The sequence below is a fragment of the Hyperoodon ampullatus genome (genome assembly GCF_949752795.1).
Source record: "Hyperoodon ampullatus genome assembly, chromosome: 16".
Classification (NCBI taxonomy): Eukaryota; Metazoa; Chordata; class Mammalia; order Artiodactyla; family Ziphiidae; genus Hyperoodon; species Hyperoodon ampullatus.
In genome coordinates this window covers 27,408,673-27,426,744 of record NC_136929.1, presented here as the reverse complement: position 1 = coordinate 27,426,744, position 18,072 = coordinate 27,408,673, and the positions used below count along the sequence as shown (strand labels likewise).

The window sequence follows — 18,072 nt, the reverse complement described above, 5'->3', positions numbered from 1 at the left end:
CCTAAAACTCCTCATCCTCTTTGAAGCCATGCCATCATGAGCTTCTCTTCCTCACTGGAGTCATCCGAAGGTCTCTGAGCCACTCACCCTCACTCTGTGGAGACTTTGGCACTGGGTTCATCGTCTCCCACAAACACCCCTCCTGTCATAATGCCTGCTGATTTCCAAATCCATGTAGTGGATCCTTCCCCATCCTGGCCTTTCACTTTCTTGATCTTCTCTCTAGTGATCTTGTCCATTGTCCTACCCCAGCCCCCCCGTAGATCTTGCCCTTGTAAGTAACCACACACACTACAAAACTTCAATTTCAAAGCTTTCCCTTTCTGGCTTCCATTTTCTATCTCCTCACTTTTTATCTACTCTATCCAGCTCAGTCCCTCTAGTCCTCTGATTCCAGTTCTCCAGCCCCACCACAACCACCAATCCATTGACTCCACCGTCTTTCCACAGCTCCTCTCCCCTCATATCCTCAGTTCCCTCCATGTCCGTCTCAGACCCCACGGTCCCTCGCTGGAATCACTTCCTTGTGTACCCCTTCCCTTATCATCATTCTTTGTTTCACTTTCTTGGCTGAATTAGAAACTTCGTTAAATCCAACTCTCTGTTTAGTCCGTTCCTGCTCCTAAAGCCGCTGAACATGGCAAAAGAAAACAACGGCTACTAGCCTTATTTTAATTCCATGAGCCTTAACCTCAACTAAGCCATTGGAGTTGCCCAAAGAGTCCTTGGAAGGCAGCACCGCTGGGGGAGGGCTTATGGAGCCAGACTTCCTGGTTTGGATTTCTCACTCTGCCCCTTACCAGCTGTATCATCATGGGTTATTTATATTCACTTTCCGTGCCTCAGTCTTTTCATCTGTAAAATAGGGAGAAAGAGTACGTATCTCTGGGATTGAAGTGAGGAGCAAATGAGTGAGCTCTCTGTGCTTCCATCCAAGACCAACCTCCCCCCTTGTGCCCTAGGTCTCCTGGTTTCCCAAGTCTAGCAATTTTCTGCTCATTCTCCTGCACCATCAAATTTACTGTCTTAACTGGATCATTCCCATCAACATATCTACATACTCTAGTAACCTTCCTTGACCTATCAACCTTCAGGTAGCGTCCCATTTTTCTCTTCCCTCTTCACTGCAAAATGCCTCAAAAGAAGTATCTACGTCAATGCCTCTGCCTCCCATTTTGCCTTAAATCCACTCCTAGAAGGTTTTTTCACCACTGCTCCATCAAAACTGCTCTTATCAGGGTTAACAATGACCACCATATTGCCAACACCATGGTAACTCCCCACTCTTGTTTTATTTGCTCTGTCCGTAGCATTTGGCATGGCCAAATGCAACTTGACAGATCAAGTGCTTCTTGAAACACTTGTCTCACTTGACTTCCTGGAACCACACCCTCATATTTCTCTTCTTTTATCCTTGGCTACTTCTTTTCAGACTCTTTTACTGTTTCCTTCTCATATTCTTGATGTCCGGACATTGCAGCGGTCAGGGGTCAATGCTTGGCCCTCTTTTCGTCTCTATCTGCACTGACTTCCTTGGTGATCTCACCCAGTTTCAAGGGTTAGATGCCATCTCGAACCTGATGATGCCCATATTTATATGCTCTTCCTCCGATATCCTCATGGCTCATTTTATCACTTCCTTCAGATCTTGGCTCAAATTTCACCTCACAGACAGGTGTTCCCACACCATCACTCTATATTCTCTTACTCTGTTTTATTTTCTTCTTAGTACTTTTCTTCATCTGTCATATATTTGTGTATTGAAAGCCTTTTGAGAACAGGGGAATTATCCACTTTGTAGAGTGCCGTGTGCATAGAAGGCTACCAATAAATGTGTTAAATAAAATCATGATGTCATTCAGTCCTGACAACACCCCAACAATCCTAGTGGAAGAGTTATTACAAATGAAGAAATGGAATCAGTTTAGGCCATTGTCACACAGTTGGCAATTTAGGCAGCCTGACCCCAGAGCCTGCCTGCTCCCTAAGGTGCTGCAGAAGCCAGAGGGGTACAGAGAGTCTAGATCACAGGGGTACTTTTATGGAATTTATCTTGAGGATAATGGGGAACCACTGAGGTGGGAGTTTCAGGGTGGGGGAGTGACGTGCCCTAGGTAAAGTTCTGACTCCATCCCATATATGCCCATAACTGCCTGCTCTAGTTCCTGGGTGATCAAATTATGCCAGCTCAGAGGCTGCCTTCGCATTTTGTTGGAAAGTTTAGGCTGACAGTGTATGTAAGCTTTGCCAGCATCAAACTGGCCTGTGCTGACAATATTTAAGTCAGATTTAGTTAAGAGCTTCAAATCAACTTCACCTTGAGGTCTGTGGAATTAAAAACCTTTCTTGCTGTTTCCATAGCAGCTTGATAGTTGACATAATTCCTAAAGAAGCTTATATGTTAATGCCCAAGAACCACTTACTATGCTATGCACTGCTGCCCCAAAATGTCACAACTTGAGTGAGACAGTCTAGTAAAATATTAAGCTGTTTAAAGAACACATTATGTTTCAAACTATAGTTGGGGAGGACAGGGTTTCCAAAAATCTGATTAAATGAACTTTTAATTTGACTTATTTAAAGTTTAGAGCTCCAAAGATCCTGGCCTTTCAGGTAGCTCATGCACAGGGGTTGTAAGATGCATGAGCTATTTCCATATAGACAATAAATGCGTTTGGTGAATAGATGCTAAAATTTACTGTGTTTCCATGGTGAAATGAACTGCTGTTTCTGTTCTAAAGGGAACCAACTGTTCACCCTCCAATACCTCCAAAGCCCAGTTCTCCTGTTTCATCTCCTAACCAGCTGAGGCGGGATAACAGGTAAGACCTAGCACTCCAGAATTTCTTGCAAAATGAAATTCAAGGGAAATGAAAGCAAATGAATTGTGACTTGTTTTATGCAAAGCATGGGTATGTTTTGTGTGCATATTCACTGAAGAAGCACTTGGAAAGATTTTCTAATTCTATTTGCCCACACAAACGTGTATTTATGTTTGTCTTTGGATACTTATGGCCATTACTTGTCTTATGGAAGTACACTTTCAATATAGAAACTAAACAGTAGTCATGTCCAGGAAGTGGGTAGTTCTTTAGTCTTATTTTAATTGAGACATTTGTAATTTATTTCAAAACTATCACAGATTTTGAAAAAATGTTCTAATTAACTTGTCTCTGAACCAAGAAAAAAGACAGACTTGCTTTTCTACTTTGAATCTCCAGTGCTCTATAATTAATACTTAAAAACAAATTCAGAGATCTGAACATCTTCCCATGTGTTCCTGTTAAACAGTTTAATCGTATCGTATTGAACTGTTTTTCAAGACCTACATGGCACATTTCCATTATTATTGAGAGATTTTAAAAATGGTATCTCAATGAAGACTGAATACATTAGATTTGCTTAATGGCCTGCCTTTGATTCTTTTGTATTTTTACTTTTTTTTTTTTTTTTTTTTTTTTTTTTTTTTTTTTTTTTGTGGTACGCGGGCCTCTCACTGTTGTGGCCTCTCCCGTTGCGGAGCACAGGCTCCGGATGCGCAGGCTCAGCAGCCATGGCTCACAGGCCCAGCCGCTCCGCGGCATATGGGATCCTCCCAGACCGGGGCACGAACCCGTATCCCCTGCATCGGCAGGCGGACTCTCAACCACTGCGCCACCAGGGAGGCCCCTTGTATTTTTACTTTTTGATGGTGATTCTTTTGACAACATGTAAGACAATTTGAGAACTATTCTTTATTAAGAGGGTAACTTCAGCCAGAAAATGCTGATTGGGTGGCAGGGCTATGTAGCTTTAGGCATTCAACCTAATGAGTTAAAAACTCAGGTCTCGGGGGCTTCCCTGTTGGCGCAGTGGTTGAGAGTCCGCCTGCTGATGCAGGGTACACGTGTTCGTGCCCCGGTCCGAGAGGATCCCACATGCCACGGAGCGGTTGGGCCCGTGAGCCATGGCCGCTGAGCCTGCGCGTCTGGAGCCTGTGCTCCGCAACGGGAGAGGCCACAACAGTGAGAGGCCCGTGTACCACAAAAAACAAAACCAAAACCAAAATCCAGGTCTGAATTTCTATTCAGTGAAATTTCACAGTACCTTTGAGATTTTGTCCTTGGGAGGAGAGGATACTTTTTTTTAATGTTAAGAGAATACTTCTTCATTGAATTAATTAAAATATAGGCCAGATTTATAATTTTTAATTTGTGCAATGGTTATAATTATACTCTTAAATATAACTTCTTCTCAGACTTTCTATCTTACATTATTTTTCCTTTTACTTTGATATTACTGAACAATTAAATCTTAATTTGAATAGGATTTTTTAGGGGGCTAAAAAAAGTTGGTGTTAGTACCACCTAAATTCTAAACTAAAACTCGGGACTCTAGAGCAGTGACCTTGTACAGATTCAAAAGAAGCTAGATTCCATGGGAATTGGTCTAATCCATTTTTACTACTCTAATTTATTTCTTCCACAAATGGTCTTAAATATAAAATGAGGACAACTTGCATGTTAAAACCCTGATTACTTTAATCACAGCAAGATGACTTTAATGAAAGAATATGAAAGGGAAGTGTTTCCTATGTAATTAACACATGTCCTCAGGAGTACAAAAAAATAGTTGACTATAATTTCTTGAGAACAAGCAAGAATGTATAAGTAGGCCAAACAGATACTTAGAAAAAGAGCAGAGAAAAGTCTTATATCATAAATTGTAACAGAACCTAGCACTGTAAAATTTAATTCTAACAACTCAATGTGGTCTTTCTCAATGTGGTGGGTGTACTGGAAATATGAAAGTGTTTACCATCTTATCTGAGCAAACATATTTCTTGATAGTATTCAAATGGGATAAACCTTTGAGAAAAAAATCCCTCTGATACCTAACAAAAAATGATTCTTCTTATTGTTTTTTATATTTATTTTATTTATTTATTTTTGGCTGCATTGGGTCTTTGTTGCAGTGTGCAGGCTTCTTACTGAGGTGGCCTCTCCCGTTGCAGAGCACGGGCTCTAGGCACGCGGGCCTCAACAGTTGTGGCATACGGGCTCAGCATTTGTGGCTCACGGCCTCCAGAGTGTGGGCTTCAGTAGCTGTGGCACAGGAGCTCAGCTGCTCCGTGGCATGTGGGATCTTCCCGGACCAGGGCTCGAACCCGTGTCCCCTGCATTGGCAGGCGGACTCTTAACCACTGAGCCACCAGGGAAGCCCCGATTCTTATTATTTAAAAATATTGTATCATTATCTAATAGAGATAAGTGTAAAAATTCTTTATTGATGACTGGAAACTAAACTAAAATGAACATGAACATATTTAGAAGATTTTTATCTCCAGTAGTGCTATTGTTCAAACACACTTTCATCTCTTTGAATGTAAATGTTTTCTCATAAATTTAAATCTAACAGAGAAGTGTTTTCTTACCTAACAGACATTATCTTTAACTTGAAAAATATAGGCAGATATGTCCACCTAAACCAAGTGCATATACAGAAACCAACAGATCTGCTGAAAGAAATACAAGGTACAGTGATCTATATCTATATCTATATATCTATATCTGTGTAATTGTAGATATGATAAAGTATACTTTATTGGAACACAAACATACCTAAAATTAATAATAAAATAGACAAATCAGTTTTCCAGCTGACTTCAATAGTGGGTAATAAATGTTTTTATATGTACCTACAGAATTTTATTCCTTTTGTTTCTATTCTAAGCATTACATTATGAGCAACCAAAATTGTCTGAACATGAAAACAGAATAAACCCCTTAAGACAGGAAAACATCTCTTTATTCCTAGCACTTGTCCCAAGGTTTATGATACAGCTGTTGTTGACGTGTAAGTGAATAGGTGGAAATATAGTTATTTGGCTGAACATCTGCAAAAGCTTTGCTAGAATTGGCTGTATAACAAGATCATATTCAGCTTCACCTGCACCATCAGAAAAAGACTTACAAATTGTGTTGATGCTTTTGAGCAAGGCTTCCTCCTGACAGTGCTAGTTTACGCCTGTTGTCTTGAACATCCCATCCAATTTAGTATTTGTTTTGGATATTTATTTATTTATTTGAAAAACACTATTTTTAAAATTAGTTTTTGAACAATGTTATTTTATAGGTCTATCAATATGATAAACCAATTTTTTATTATGGCTAAAAACCTAACATTAATTTACCATCTTAACCATTATAATAAGCCAATTTTCTTAGACAATTTTTTTTGACTGAAACACATTTTTCAAAGTGCCAAACTTACTTACTTTTTATTTTCTTTATTATCTCCCTTGACTCTCAGGCATGCATCACACACATATCTTACCTTTGGGGAGAGTACCTTGTACCTAGTACCTTAAGGTACAGATCTATCTCAGCGTTTCCCAAACTATGTTCCATGTGCCACAAGATGTCAATGAATGTTTTGTGAAAGAAGCATTTAATTGCCCACATGTTTAGGAAACACAATGGAATAGAGCTCTCTATCATGAACTTCCCAGAACCTTGAGTGTGCTTATACATATTCCAAATCTCTAAAAGTCGGTTATGTTTCCCAAATTTACTTGACTACAAAATTCTATCTTCATGGAACCCTATTAACTTTCTAAGATATCGTTTATGAAGCACAGGTCTTAATTACAGGTAAAGCTATAAGGATTTCCCTTATTATTCCTTTTCATGACCTAGGGAGACCAGAGGGGATTCAAGCTCAGCTACAGTTTTAAATGTACTTTCTTTCCCTTTGGAAACGTAAGAAGACAGATACTTTCACCTCATATAAGGGACTAACTGATCATCTGAATATGTTGCTTAATGCTCCTTGGTTGGTAGAAAAACTTCGGAACATGTTTCTGTGTTTACTTTTGCAGTTAATTGAATTTTCTTTTTCATATCGTTTTTTTTTTTTTTAAATATCCACCCTTTTTTTTTAGATTCTTTTCCCATATAGGCCATTACAGAGTATTGAGTAGAGTTCTCTGTGCTATACAGCAGGTTCTTATTAGTTATCTATTTTATATATAGTAGTGTGTATGTGTCAATCCCAATCTCCCAATTTATCCATATCCTTTTAAGTATATAAATTGTGTACAACCAGTATAAGTCTTTAGGAGAAACTGTAGTTATTTCAGTGAGCAGTAGATGGCAGAGCCAATGCCCAGGTGGAGTGACTGGTGTGTGTGTGTGTGTGTGTGTGTGTGTGTGAATGCCGTGAGCTGACATGACAGACTATTTTGTTATTCAGTTAAACTCAGTAACTCCTGATAACACTTGGAGTTTTGCTTTCTTCACTGAACACAGATAAGACATTTTAGCTCCTTCTAAGGTAGCTCTACTGTCATTGACTTGAGTTTGTTTGTTTGAAGGAGTCAGGATCTTGAAAACATCGTCAAAGAGGCCACTTCATTTCAGAAAGCTGACAAGGGGTGAGAGCTCAAGAGCTTTTGAACTTGCATTTTTCTTCTCTTTTTGTTTCAAATGTTGTTTATCACATATAATTTCAAAGAAGAAAGACTCAGGCTCTCTAGATTCGCGTGGTAATTAGAAATGGGTGGTACTAACATTTATGGACACTCTTCATCCTCTGCTTTCTCTTCTGGTGAGTAATGCTCATCCCGGTCACCATAGTTGTCCATGGTGGTGACCTTACTCCAAACCCTGAGTCCTGTATTTATGTTGCTGACCCAGATCCTTATTTATCTGTCTCCCCAGCACGCCCATTTAGAATATCCTAAGCTATTTTCAACTTCCTCCCCAAATGTGCTATTTCCCGCCTTCTCCCGTTTCTTTCATTTAGGCAAGATCACCTTTCTGGAACCTTTTTTTTTTTTTTTTAACATGCTTATTGGAGTATAATTACTTTACAATGGTGTGTTAGTTTCTGCTTTATAACAAAGTGAATCAGCTATATGTATACATATATCCCCATATCTCTTCCCTCTTGCATCATCCTCCCTCCCACCCTCCCCATCCCACCCCTCTAGGAGGTCACAAAGCACCAAGCTGATCTCCCTGTGCTATAAGGCTACTTCCCACTAGCTATCTATTTTACATTTCGTAGTGTATATATGTCAATGACACTCTCTCACTTTGTGACAGCTTACCCTTCCCCCGCCCCATGTCCTCAAGTCCGTTCTCTACGTATACGTCTCTATTACTGTTCTGCCCCTAGGTACTTCAGTACCATTTTTTTTTTTTATATTCCTTATATATGTGTTAGCATACAGTATTTGTTTTTCTCTTTCTGACTTACTTCACTCTGTATGACAGTCTCTAGGTCCATCCACCTCACTACAAATAACTCAATTTTGTTTCTTTTTAAGGCTGAGTAATATTCCATTGTATATATGTGACACATCTTCTTTATCCATTCATCCAATGATGGACACTTAGGTTGTTTCCATCTCCTGGCTATTGTAAATGGAGCTGCAATGAACATTGTGGTACATGTCTCTTTTTGAATTATGGTTTTCTCAGGCTATATGCCTAGTAGCGGGATTGCTGGGTCATATGGTAGTTCTATTTTAAGTTTTTTAAGGAACCTCCATACTGTTCTCCATAGCGGCTGTACCAATTCACATTCCCACCAGCAGTGCAAGAGTGTTCCCTTTTCTCCACACCTGCTCCAGCATTTATTGTTTCTAGATTTCTTGATGATGGCCATTCTGACCGGTGTGAGATGATATCTCATTGTACTTTTGATTTGCATTTCTCTAATGATTAATGATGTTGAGCATTCTTTCATGTGTTTGTTGGCAGTCTGTATATCTTCTTTGGAGAAATGTCTATTTAGGTCTTCTGCGCATTTTTGGATTGGGTTGTTTGTTTTTTTGCTATTGAGCTGCATGAGCTGCTTATAAATTTTGGAGATTAATCCTTTGTCCATTGCTTCATTTGCAAATATTTTCTCCCATTCTGAGGGTTGTCTTTTCATCTTGTTTATGGTTTCCTTTGCTGTGCAACAGCTTTTAAGTTTCATTAGGTCCCATTTGTTTATTTTTGTTTTTATTTCCATTTCTCTAAGAGGTGGGTCAAAAAGGATCTTGCTGTGATTTATGTCATAGAGTGTTCTGCCTATGTTTTCCTCTAAGAGTTTGATAGTTTCTGGCCTTACATTTAGGTCTTTAATCCATTTTGAGCTTATTTTTGTGTATGGTGTCAGGGAGTGATCTAATCTCATACTTTTACATGTCCCTGTCCAGTTTTCCCAGCACCACTTATTGAAGAGGCTGTCCTTTCTCCACTGTACATTCCTGCCTCCTTTATCAAGATAAGGTGACCATATCTGTGTGGGTTTATCTCTGGGCTTTCTATCCTGTTCCATTGATCTATCTTTCTGTTTTTGTGCCAGTGCCATACTGTCTTGATTACTGTAGCTTTGTAGTATAGTCTGAAGTCAGGGAGCCTGATTCCTCCAGTTCCGTTTTTCGTTATCAACATTGCTTTGGCTATTCGGGGTCTTTTGTTTTTCCAAACAAATTTTGAATTTTTTGCTCTAGTTCTGTGAAAAATGCCAGTGGTAGTTTGATAGGGATGCATTGAATCTGTAGATTGCTTTGGGTAGTATAGTCATTTTCACAATATTGATTCTTCCAATCCAGGAGCATGGTATATCTCTCCATCTATTTGTATCATCTTTAATTTCTTTCATCAGTGTCTTATAATTTTCTGCATACAGGTCTTTTGTCTCCTTAGGTAGGTTTATTCCTAGATATTTTATTCTTTTTGTTGCAATGGTAAATGGGAGTGTTTCCTTAATTTCACTTACAGATTTTTCATCATTAGTGTATAGGAATGCCAGAGATTTCTGTGCATTAATTTTGTATCCTGCTACTTTACCAAATTCATTGATTAGCTCTAGTAGTTTTCTGGTAGCATCTTTAGGATTCTCTATGTATAGTATCATGTCATCTGCAAACAGTGACAGCTTTACTTCTTCCTTTCCAATTTGGATTCCTTTTATTTCCTTTTCTTCTCTGATTGCTGTGGCTAAAACTTCCAAAACTATGTTGAATAAGAGTGGTGAGAGTGGGCAACCTTGTCTTGTTCCTGAGCTTAGTGGAAATGGTTTCAGTTTTTCACCATTGAGGACGATGTTGGCTGTGGGTTTGTCATATATGGCCTTTATTATGTTGAGGAAAGTTCCCTCTATGCCTACTTTCTGCAGGGTTTTTATCATAAATCGGTGTTGAATTTTGTCAAAAGCTTTCTCTGCATCTATTGAGATGATCATATGGCTTTTCTCCTTCAATTTGTTAATATGGTGTATCACGTTGTTTGATTTGCATACATTGAAGAATCCTTGCATTCCTGGAATAAACCCGACTTGATCATGGTGTATGATCCTTTTAATGTGCTGTTGGATTCTGTTTGCTAGTATTTTGTTGAGGATTTTTGCATCTATGTTCTTCAGTGATATTGGTCTGTAGTTTTCTTTCTTTGTGACATCCTTGTCTGGTTTTGGTATCAAGGTGATGGGGGCCTCGTAGAATGAGTTTGGGAGTGTTCCTCCCTCTGCTCTATTTTGGAAGAGTTTGAGAAGGATAGGTGTTAGCTCTTCTGTAAATGTTTGATAGAATTCACCTGTGAAGCCATCTGGTCCTGGGCTTTTGTTTGTTGGAAGATTTTTAATCACAGTCTCAATTTCAGTGCTTGTGATTGGTCTATTCATATTTTCTATTTCTTCCTGGTTCAGTCTTGGAAGTTTGTGCTTTTCTAAGAATTTGTTGATTTCTTCCAGGTTGTCCATTTTATTGGCATATAGTTGCTTGTAGTAATCTTTCATGATCCTTTGTATTTCTGCAGTGTCAGTTGTTATGTCTCCTTTTTCATTTCTAATTCTGTTGATTTGAGTCTTCTCCCTTTTTTTCTTGATGCATATGGCTGATGGTTTATCAATTTTGTTTATCTTCTCAAAGAACCAGCTTTTTAGTTTTATTGATCTTTGCTATCATTTCCTTCATTTCTTTTTCATTTATTTCTGATCTGATCTTTATGATTTCTTTCCTTCTGCTAGCTTTGGATTTGTTTTGTTCTTCTTTCTCTAATTGCTTTAGGTGTAAGTTTAGGTTATTTATTTGAGATGTTTCTTGTTTTTTGAGGTAGGATTGTATTGCCGTAAACTTCCCTCATAGAACTGCTTTTGCTGCATCCCATAGGTTTTGGGTTGTTGTGTTTTCATTGTCATTTGTCTCTAGGTACTTTCTGATTTCCTCTTTCATTCCTTCAGTGATCTCTTGCTTATTTAGTAACGTATTGTTTAGCCTTCATGTGTTTGTGTTTTCTACTTTTTTCCCCCCTGTAACTGATTTCTATTCTCACAGCATTTTGGTCAGAAAGGATACTTGATACGATTTCAGTTTTTTTTAATTTACCAAGGCTTGATTGTGACCCAAGATATGATCTATCCTCGAGAATGTTCCCTGAGCACTTGAGAATAAAGAGTGTTCTGTTGTTTTTGGATGCAATGTGGTATAAATATCAATTAAGTCCATCTTGTTTAATGTATCATTTAAAGCTTGTTTTTCCTTATTTATTTTCATTTTGGGTGATCTGTACATTGGTGAAAGTGGAGTGTTAAAGTCCCCTACTATTATTGCATTACTGGCAATTTCCCCTTTTGTGGCTGTTAGTATTTGCCTTATGTGTTGAGGTGCTCCTATGTTGGGTGCATAAATATTTACAACTGTTATATCTTCTTCTTGGATTGATCCCTTGATCATTATGTAGTATCCTTCTTTGTCTCTTGTAATAGTATAGTCTATATTTTAAAGTTTTTTTTGTCTGATATGAGAATTGCTACTCCAGCTTTCTTTTGATTTCCATTTTCATGGAATATCTTTTTCCATCCCCTCACTTTCAGTCTGTATGTGTCACTACGTCTGAAGTGGGTGTCTTGTAAACAGCATATATATGGGTCTTGTTTTTGCATCCATTCAGCCAGTCTATGTCTTTTGGTTGGAGCATTTATTCCATTTACCTTTAAGGAATTATTGATATGTATGTTCCTATTACCATTTTCTTAATTGTGTTGGGTTTGTTATTTTAGGTCTTTTCCTTCTCTTGTGTTTCCTGCCTAGAGAAGTTCCTTTAGTATTTGTTGTAAAGCTGGTTTGGTGGTGCTGAATTCTCTTAGCTTTTTCTTGTCTATAAATGTTTTAATTTCTCATTCGAATCTGAATCCTTGCTGGGTAGAGTAATCTTGACTGTAGGTTTTTCCCTTTCATCACTTTAAATATGTCCTGCCACACCCTTCTGTGTTGCAGAGTTTCTGCTGAAAGATCAGCTGTTTACCTTTTGGGGATTCCCTTGTATAATATTTGTTGTTTTGCCCTTGCTGTGTTTAATATTTTTTCTTTGTATTTAATTTTTGATAATTTGATTAATATGTACCTTGGTGTGTTTCTCCTTGGATTTATCCTGTGTGGGACTCTCTGCTCCTCCTGGACTTACTGACTATTTCGTTTCACATATTACAGAAGTTGTCAACTATAATCTCTTCAAATATTTTCTCAGTCCCTTTCTTTTCCTCTTCTTCTTCTGGGACCCCTATAATTCGAATGTCAGTGCATTTAATGTTTTTCCAGAACTCTCTCAGACTGTCCTCAATTCTTTTCATGCTTTTTTCTTTATTCTGCTCTGCTGTAGTTATTTCCACTATTTTATCTTCCAGGTCACTTATCCGTTCCTCAGCCCCAGTTATTCTGCTATTGACTCCTTCCAGAGAATTTTTAATTTCATTTATTTTGTTGTTCCTCATTGTTTGTTTGCTCTTTAGTTCTTCTAGGTCCTTGTTAAATGTTTCTTATATTTTCTCCCTCTGTTTCCAAGATTTTGGATCATCTTTACTATCATTACTCTGAATTATTTTTCAGGTAGACTGCCTATTTCCTCTTCATTTGTTTGGTCTGGTGGGTTTTTACCTTGCTCCTTCATCTGTTGTGTATTTCTCTGTCTTCTCATTTTGCTTAACTTACTGTGTTTGGGGTCTCCTTTTCACAGGCTGCAAGTTTGTAGTTCCCGTTGTTTTTGGTGTCTGCCCCCAGTGGGTAACGTTGGTTCAGTGGGTTGTGTAGGATTCCTGGTGAAGGGGACTGGTGCCTGTTTTCTGGTGGATGAGGCTGGATCTTGTCTTTCTGGTGGGCAGGAACGTGTCCGGTGGTGTGTTTTGGGGTGTCTGTGAACTTAGTATCATTTTAGGCAGCCTCTCTGCTAATGGGCGGGGTTATTTTCCTGTCTTGATAGTCATTTGGCATGGGGCATCCAGCAGTGGTTGTTGAGTGGAGCTGGGTCTTAGCATTGAGATGGAGATCTCTGGGAGAGCTCTCCCTTATTGATATTATGTGGGGTCAAGAGGTCACTGTTTGACCAATGTCCTGAACTCGGCTCTCCCACCTCGGAGGCTCAGGCCTGACACCCGGCCGGAGCATCAAGACCCTGTCAGCCACACAGCTCAGAAGAAAAGGGAGAAAAAAAAGGAAAAAAGAAAATAATTAAAATAAAACATTTTTTAATTATTAAAATAAAAAAATTAAAAAGTAATAAAAAAAGGAAAAGAAATGAGCAACCAAACCAATAAACAATTCCACCAATGATAACAAGCACTAAAAACTATTAAAAAAAAAAAAGGACAAATGGAACCCTAGGACAAATGGTAAAAGAAAACCTATACAGAGAAAATCACACAAAGAAGCATACAGATACACACTCACAAAAAGAGAAAAAGGAAAAAAAATATATATATATATAAAATAAAGGAAGAGAGCAACCAAATCAATAAACATATCTACCAATTATAGTAAGCTCTTAATACTAAACTGAGATAAACATAAAACCAGAAAAAAATTAGATGCAGAAAGCAAACCCCAAGTCTACAGTTGCTCCCAAAGTCCACCTCCTCAATTTGGGATGATTCGTTGTCTGTTCAGGTATTCCACAGATGCAACATACATCAGGTTGACTGTGGAGATTTAATCCGCTGCTCCTGAGGCTGCTAGGAGAGATTTCCCTTTCTCTTCTTTGCTCGCACAGCTCCTGGGGTTCAGCCTTGGATTTGGCCCCACCTCTGCGTGTAGGTCGCCTGAGGGCATCTGTTCTTCGCTCAGACAGGACGGGGTTAAAGGAGCAGCTGATTCAGCGGCTCTGGCTCGCTCAGCCTGGGGGGAGGGAGGGGTACGGAGTGCGGGGCGAGCCTGTGGCGGCAGAGGCCGGCATGACGTTGCACCAGCCCGAGGCGCGCCGTGCGTTGTCCCGTGGAAGTTGTCCCTGGATCCCGGGACCCTGGCAGTGGTGGGCTGCACGGGCTCCCGGGAGGGAGGTGTGGAGAGTGACCTGTGCTCGCAGACAGGCTTCTTGGTGGCGGCAGCAGCAGCTTTAGTGTCTCATGCCCATCTCTGGGGTCCGCACTGTTAGCCGCGGCTCGAGCCCGTCTCTGGAGCTCCTTTAAGCGGCGCTCTTAATCCCCTCTCCTCACGCTCCAGGAAACAAAGAGGCAAGAAAAAGTCTCTTGTCTCTTCGGCAGCTCCAGACTTTTTCCCAGACTCCCTCCCAGCTAGCTGTGGCGCACTAACCCCTTCAGGCTGTATTCACACCGCCAACCCCAGTCCTCTCCCTGGGATCCGACCTCTGAAGCCCGAGCCTCTGCTCCCAGCCCCTCCCGCCCCGGCGGGTGAGCACAGAAGCCTCTCAGGCTGGTGGGTGCTGGTCGGCACCGATCCTCTGTGCGGGAGTCTCTCCGCTTTGCCCTCTGCATCCCTGTTGCTGCGCTCTCCTCCGCGGCTCCGAAGCTTCCCCCCCTCTGCCACCCACAGTCTCCGTCTGTGAAGGGGCTTCCTAGTGTGTGGAAACCTTTCCTCCTTCACAGCTCCCTCCCACTGGTGCGGGTCCCGTTCCTATTCTTTTGTCTCTGTTTTTTCTTTTTTCTTTTGCCCTACCCAGGTACGTGGGGAGTTTCTTGCCTTTTGGGAGGTCTGAGGTCTTCTGCCAGCGTTCAGTAGGTGTTCTGTAGGAGTTGTTCCACGTGTAGATGTATTTGTGGGGAGGAAGGTGATCTCCACGTCTTACTCCTCCGCCATCTTGAAGGTCCCCCCAGAATCATTTTTGATTCTTTCACGTCTTGACCCCTTTGTGTAGTATTAGGCACATATGGATTAAATGTCTAAAATGCCCTGCACACCCCCAGAACCTCACCCCAGTTCAAACAGTCATTGGTTCCATCACAGGTAATCAGAATAGGTATCCAGATTGACTTACACTCCTCATCTCTCCCCCCAGTAGACGATTACTACCCATCACTGCCAGAGTTTTCTTTCTATGATTCTGCTGGAAAAGTCACTCCACCTGGCTCCCCATTGCCTGTTCAGTTACGTATAGCCTCATTCAATGCTTTTGTTAACCTGTCTCCAACCTAACATTCCTTAGCAATTTCTGAATTCACCCTTACATTTATCCTACATGCAGTACCAAATCTAATCACTTCCTTTCTGTAGTTTCCGGAGCCTCTGCCTTTGTTTATACCATTCCATCCACATGGTGGCCTTTTCCAACCTCATGGCCACCATATCCATCCATCCAAGTGCTACCCATTTTTCAAGATCCAGATCACATACCATCTCCTCTGTGAAGTCTTCTCTGAGTGATCCAGTGAGATGTGACTTCTGCCTCTCTAAGCTATTAGAGCCCTATTATCCATATTATATAACAACTAATCATATTTGGTATAGTTTCATGGTATTTATGTAAATGTCTCATCTTTGTTATCTCTTTAATCTCTTAGAGCAGATATTTTGTCTTACTCACCATCTATCATCTGCAAAGTCTGACACAATGTTTTGTGCAAAGTAGAAGTGTTTATATAGTAGATAATGGTAAAACAATGATGAGCAGTGAGAAAACCTTGAGTATAAACATTCCATAGTTTAAATCCTGTGCCTACAAAATTTTTCCTTGTTTAATGGAATTTAGCAGTGCTAAGAATGTTATTAGGAGTGCAGTCTCAGTCAAAGAACTGAAGAAAAGAAACAGAAGTGACACTTAGCTCTTTGCTGCAAACTCATGGACAAAGTAGTAGCTCTAGATCCAGACAGAGATAGTCGAAAGTATCCTGAATGTTTTCATTTCTTTGTTGTCTAAGTGCCTAGATCTCTAATTTTATTTAATTATTTTTGTTTGAGGTAATATTTTATTTTTAATAGGGATTGGACAGTTTTTTGGACTGGATAGATTTTTGGTGGGTGTTTAAGGGAGAGATAGCTGAGCGATGCTGAAGGGCACTTATGGTTTGGCGCAAGTCAAGCAAAAACAGTGAGAGCTGCATTTAGTTTAACTTTCCTGTCCCCTCTCCCTCACCAGGATGCACGAATTCCACAGGCAGATACGTTCTTCATGGGGAGAAGCTGTTGCTTTGACGTGGGCCAGGGGAAATGTCTTTTGCATCGATAGCTGAGAATCGTTACTGTGGACTGTCTAGAGGGATGAGATATAGCTTTATTTATCTTATTGCTTTGTAATACTCCTTTGAAAAATGAACTCTTACTTCTATCTGACTAAGAGCATTTAATTTATTGTAAATGCAATGGTGAAATTTAATATCCGAAGCTTTCATCAATTTAAGGCCTTTTTGAAAGCTCAACTCCTTTGTTCAGAATGCAGCCCCCATTTCACTTAATTTCCCACAGAGTGTCTTCTCATGATTTATGTTAATTTTCTCATGGAGGCCCAAATCCTGATCTCATCATTGTGACTCACCAGTCAGAAAGGTCTAGGGCTAAAATTTAGAGTTTGCGCTTTCCCTTGGGGACATGGAACAGATTTGTAGCCTCAGTGTTGGAAGGTAGAATTTCAAATAAGAAATGAACACAGCATTGTGTCAGGGCACTGGGTAGTGTTTGTCCCACACAAGGATAGAACGTTAATCCATTTTTTGTCAGGGTCAGCAACTTTCATATTTCTATATTTATTCTCAGACTTCAATTCTTCCATTGAATATGCAATATTACTTGAAACGATTCATCTCTGTGATGGCTGTTGATTGAATGAGTTTTTCAGATCCCTGAGAGAACTGTTCCAATAGTTATTCTGGTGATCTGCTATGCCAGACATCTTCTAAGCACATTACTGACTCAATGACCGTAGCTCTCTAAGGCTGAGCCAAAGTCTTGGTGCCTCTAAATTCAGTTTAAAAAATAAATATAATGAGCATTTTTAAATGAAAAAATTAATATTGACTGGAAACTGTTTACTATAATTACCAAAATTAATTGAGAGTTTATGACATGCCAGGTATAATCCTAATCACTTTCTATTCATTAACTTATTGGTTCTTTTCTGAGGTAGGTACAATTAGTATTCTTATTTTACAGATGAAAAAAATTGAGAGAGCAAGAGGTTAGGTAACTCACCCAGAGTCATCAACTAATAAGTGGTGAATCCCTGACTAGAATCCAGGTACCCCTGACTTGGGAACCTGAATGTCTAACCACCAAGTTACTTGGCCTCATGGCCTCCTGGTCAACATCAGTGATGACTTGAGAAGAAAGAGGAACATTCAGGAAGTGTGGAAAATGTGTGAGGCTAGAGCAGGAAGAAGGGAAAACCAAGACTTGTGAACTGGAAAACTGGGTGGGGAAGGCAAGAGAAATGGGAGTGAAGTGGGTGGATAGAAGGGTTGAGGAGAGGATATGTTGTGAGGAGCAAACAGGAACGAAAAACCACTGTGGCTGCCTTCCTTGGGGAGAGGGCTGAGCTCCTGTGGTTCTAAGGAATATTCCAGAACCCAGGGGGTTAGCTTAAACAAGTAGCTCCTGAAGAAGCAGTCAGTAGAGTCTTTACAGTTCACAAGTATGGAAACAGGAGAGCAAGTGTAGCTGAACTGGAATAAGGGAGAGTAGAATTCAAGAAAAAAGCCAGACTTATTGATAAATGAGTGTTTTCCAATAGCTGCTTTGTGCAAGTACATTATGCAAAGATAGAATCTATAATTAGTCAACATACCTGTATTTGTTGATTCAAGTAAAACCTGTATTAAGCATCTACTGTGTGAAAAACCCTGTATTAAACACTGAAGAGGATCCAATATAAAATACAT

The 18,072-nt window shown here is 39.9% G+C and overlaps 1 protein-coding gene across 1 annotated transcript in view; it reads left to right on the top strand.

Annotated features, from left to right (window-relative positions):
• Positions 1–18,072, top strand: part of SCEL (sciellin) — a 132,266-nt gene that overhangs the window by 58,890 nt on the left and 55,304 nt on the right. The window contains exons 10-12 of the mRNA XM_079721556.1: positions 2,742–2,822; positions 5,448–5,513; positions 7,355–7,414. Coding sequence (XP_079577682.1) covers positions 2,742–2,822; positions 5,448–5,513; positions 7,355–7,414 — 207 coding nt within the window. The remainder of the gene's footprint in view (positions 1–2,741; positions 2,823–5,447; positions 5,514–7,354; positions 7,415–18,072) is intronic.